The sequence below is a fragment of the Carassius gibelio genome, chromosome B24 (genome assembly GCF_023724105.1).
Source record: "Carassius gibelio isolate Cgi1373 ecotype wild population from Czech Republic chromosome B24, carGib1.2-hapl.c, whole genome shotgun sequence".
Taxonomy (NCBI): domain Eukaryota; kingdom Metazoa; phylum Chordata; class Actinopteri; order Cypriniformes; family Cyprinidae; genus Carassius; species Carassius gibelio.
This window is the reverse complement of record NC_068419.1, coordinates 24680-28847: the sequence shown is the minus strand read 5'-3', so window position 1 is coordinate 28847 and position 4168 is coordinate 24680. Positions and strand designations below refer to the sequence as shown.

Genomic DNA, 4168 nt, shown 5'->3' with positions numbered 1-4168 from the left:
GTCTGTGCAGTTGCTATGGTGATCTGGGTGGTTGTCTGTGATCTGGATGGTTGTCTTTGCAGTTGTTATGGTGATTTGGGTGGTTGTCTGTGCAGTTGCTATGGTGATCTGGGTGGTTGTCTGTGATCTGAGTGGTTGTCTGTGCTGTTGCTATGGTGATCTGGGTGTTTGTCTGTCCAGTTGCTATGGTGATCTGGGTGGTTGTCTGTGATCTGAGTGGTTGTCTGTGCTGTTGCTATGGTGATCTTGGTGGTTGTCTGTGCAGTTGCTAATGCCGGGTTTCCAATTAAATTACCCGGAACATTTGTACCAGGAACTTTTTTCCCAGGAACTCCCCCCCCCCCCCCCCCAGACCTGTTGCTTTCTGCGTTTCCACCTCGGTGTAAAGTACCGGGAAGATTAATCAAATAGACTGGTGACGCAGGTCTGCGCGCGTTTCTCAATACAAAGTACCGCTGATTTAAAAAAATAAAATAAAATAAAGTACGCTGATTTTCGATGAGCATCCTCCGTAATTAGTTCAGACTTTGTGCATTCGTCTTGGGAGTGTGATGTCCGCGACGACGCAAGTCCGGTAAATTTATAAACAGCAGCGTACTTGATAACTTCAGTCAGCTCGCTTTGGCTACTGCAATTTTTCTCTCTGTATATTTACAATAAAACGAAATAGGATATAAAATACCACTGCCTCCTTTTGTTTTCATTTAAACATAATAACAGCTGCAGAAATTTACTTAGTTCAGGGATATGTGTAACGTTATATACAGCCATTACAATGAAACAAAATATTATATAGACTTGCCTTTTTTATTTTCATTTTAACATATAGATAAATTGAATAGAGACCAAAGAAAACCTGTTAGATTTACCCCGCAGCTGAATTATATTTTATGTTTAACCACTAAAGAGACATCAGAGCCAGCGGCACATATCATAAGGTCTATCCGAGGTGAGGCTGCTTCTCGTCGAATAGATGATCACTGAGCTCCCGCTGATCATGTGGAGCTCACCGTCTCCGAGATCGGCGAAACACATTTTTAAATAGGCGCTGTATTTATAAATAAACATCAGATTTGAGTTTTAAACAACTACATTCTTGCCTGAAGTACTTTTAAAATTACATTTCATGACACAATAACAGTAATATTTTGAAAATGTTGATCCGAATAAATGGTGGTTGAACTCAACCAATGCTGCGTGAACTCAACCAATCAGCATGTTTAGCTCCAAAGTCCCGCCCCCGAAAGTTCCGGAACTTTCAAAAAGTACCACCTCGCCAGCAGGGACTTTCTGAGGGGCATTTATTTACCCGGAACTTTATTTAGTTCCTGGTTCCTGAGGTGGAAACACACCAAGTACCAGGCCAAAGTCCCTAGTTCCTGGGTAAAGTTCCTGCGGTGGAAACGCGGCTTAAGTAATTGTGAACATGTGTTCCTATACCTTTTAGTGTGAGATGTTCACAGGTTGCACACACATTATCATGCCACCTGGATCCGGGCAGCACCAGCTGTTCATTAGTCTTGCAGGCACTGTGAGTAACGCATGTTGCATGCGTCTTTCTGACATCTGCAAAGTGTCCGCCTGCACAGAGCTCACAAACCCTGTCTCTGTGTGGTGTCCCTGCAGACACATAATCAAATATAACACAATAGTCTCCATGATCCATCTTCACATAAATCACCGTTTGAATAAAGCCAGGGCAGACACTCTCACTGCTGTCTGACCACAGTCAAAAACAAAACAGTTGTGTGACAAAACCCACTAAGAATTTAATGATTGGAACATCAAGTTCAAAAGAGTTCAAAGAGTTCTTCTGATGAGCTCAACGGTTGCTCAGCAACCATTAACAAAATATAGTTACACTTGGGGGAAAAAAAAGTTAAACTAAATATTAATTGACATTATGAATTGTTCTGAAATTGTATTAATAATTAGTAATAATTTATTTATACTACTGCTGCTGTTCTGCAAAAAAAAAAAAAAAGAAAAAAAAAGAAATAAAAAACGAGAGAGGTAAAAAAAGGTTTTTAAATGTATGATATTAAGACAAAAGTTATTGATAAAATAAATAATCAAATCTGTGATATCATGATAATATTAAGTTAAGACAATTATTATTAAGGTGATGGAATTTTACTATATATATATATGTGTGTGTGTCTGTGTGCAACGGTATACAGTGCAGACCAAAAGTTTGGACACAACTTCTCATTCAAAGAGTTTTCTTTATTTTCATGACTATGAAAATTGTAAATTCACACTGAAGGCATCAAAACTATGGATTAACACATGTGGAATTATATACATAACAAAAAAGTGTGAAACAACTGAAAATATGTCATATTCTAGGTTCTTCAAAGTAGCCACCTTTTGCTTTGATTACTGCTTTGCACACTCTTGGCATTCTCTTGATGAGCTTCAAGAGGTAGTCACCTGAAATGGTCTTCCAACAGTCTTGAAGGAGTTCCCCGAGAGATGCTTAGCACTTGTTGGCCCTTTTGCCTTCTGTCTGCGGTCCAGCTCACCCCTAAACCATCTCGATTGGGTTCAGGTCCGGTGACTGGAGGCCAGGTCATCTGGCGCAGCTCCCCATCACTCTCCTTCTTGGTCAAATAGCCCTTGATGCCTTCAGTGTGACTCTGACACTCTTTATAGTCATGAAAATAAAGAAAACTCTTTGAATGAGAAGGTGTGACCAAGCTTTTGGTCTGCACTGTATACCGTTGCACACAGACACACACACATATATATATATAGTAAAATTCCATCACCTTAATAATAATTGTCTTAACTTAATATTATCATGATATCACAGATTTGATTATTTATTTTATCAATAACTTTTGTCTTAATATCATACATTTAAAAACCTTTTTTTCCCTCTCTCGTTTTTTCTTTCTTTTTTTTTTCTTTTTTTTATGTGTTATAGTTATTAAGATAATTGTGATTTGTGAGTTATGAACATTTATTTAATTTAAATTTAAAAGTAGCCTAATAAATAAAAAAATATAAATAGGCTACATATTTGGCAGTTACACACACACCTGAAGCTTTGAGTCCGTGACCCGGTTTGCACTCGCTGTGTCTCCTGCAGAAGCGCTGATTCCAGTAGAATCCGGCGTCACATTCGCAGACTGTGTTCACGGTTCCGTTACACGGCCGAACGACCCGCTGGTGATCGGAGCACGCGTCGCACCGCAGGCATTCTGGGATGTAGTTCCAGAACTCCGTGAACATACCCGGGCCGCACGGCACGCAGTCCGTCTCGCTGGAGCTTGTGCAGTGCGCGCCCAGACGAGTTCCCGGCGGACACCTTTTACACCGCAGCTGCTGTCTGGTGGCCGGATACGTACGCCGGTAAGTGGGTTCATCTGCCGCCAGTCCGGCTCCAGACAGAACCGGCAAAAGCACTACAGTGAAGATAAACTATAGAAACCAAACCGCAGCGAAAGGTAAACGTGTTATATAGTGATACATTTATAGGGTTATTAAATGTAAAAATAATAGATAAAAAGCTTTCAATAATAATTCTGAAAGATGATCTGATGGGTTACTCACCATCGCACGAGCTGCTGTCGGGCTTCATTAGCCGCATTTCCACTGTCGGGCCAGTGCGAGCCAGGGCTTAAAGCGGGCCGGGCGGGGCTCATAGCCCCGGTCCAGTAGCACCGAGGCCAGAATAGCGCAGGGTTTCCACAGTGGAGCTTGAAGCACCGCTGCACGTCACTAAAACACGCCCTTACACGCCTCTCAGAACAACGTCATGCAACCTCATTATTTCACCAACAAAGAGAAGTTATCAGAAAACTAAGAAATAAGTCACTGGAACATGCGCGATCACAAAACGAAGATGATAAAAGCGGCAGTTTGTTTGCATGCTTTGTTATATATTCAAATTCAAAAGCATGATGTTTTAACTATAGAATAAGTGATACATTGATCATATTGTTTTAATTTATCAGGACTCAAAATAATTCACACATAAATACACTTATTTCTATTTTATTTATTTTTAACGCTCATGAAATTAGCCTGCTTATTCAGTCGAGTCTGTTTCTGCTTATTAGCCACAGCCGTCACATTTAGAATGAAGCTCCCGAACAAAAAACATTGTTTGGCTATATTCTTTTATGATAGGCAACGTGAGAAAAACTCTCGAGACGAGGCT

The 4168-nt window shown here is 40.5% G+C and overlaps 1 protein-coding gene across 1 annotated transcript; it reads right to left on the bottom strand.

Annotated features, from left to right (window-relative positions):
• Nucleotides 1-2270: 2270 nt before the first annotated feature.
• On the bottom strand, nucleotides 2271-3595 carry LOC128013064 (tumor necrosis factor receptor superfamily member 6B-like). The gene is made up of 3 exons (XM_052595791.1): nucleotides 3559-3595; nucleotides 3045-3386; nucleotides 2271-2647 (listed from the first exon to the last, which is right to left on the bottom strand). The coding sequence occupies exons 1-3, from the start codon at nucleotides 3593-3595 to the stop codon at nucleotides 2430-2432; spliced, it is 597 nt and encodes a 198-aa protein (XP_052451751.1). The 3' UTR covers nucleotides 2271-2429.
• Between the last annotated feature and the right edge of the window lie 573 nt (nucleotides 3596-4168).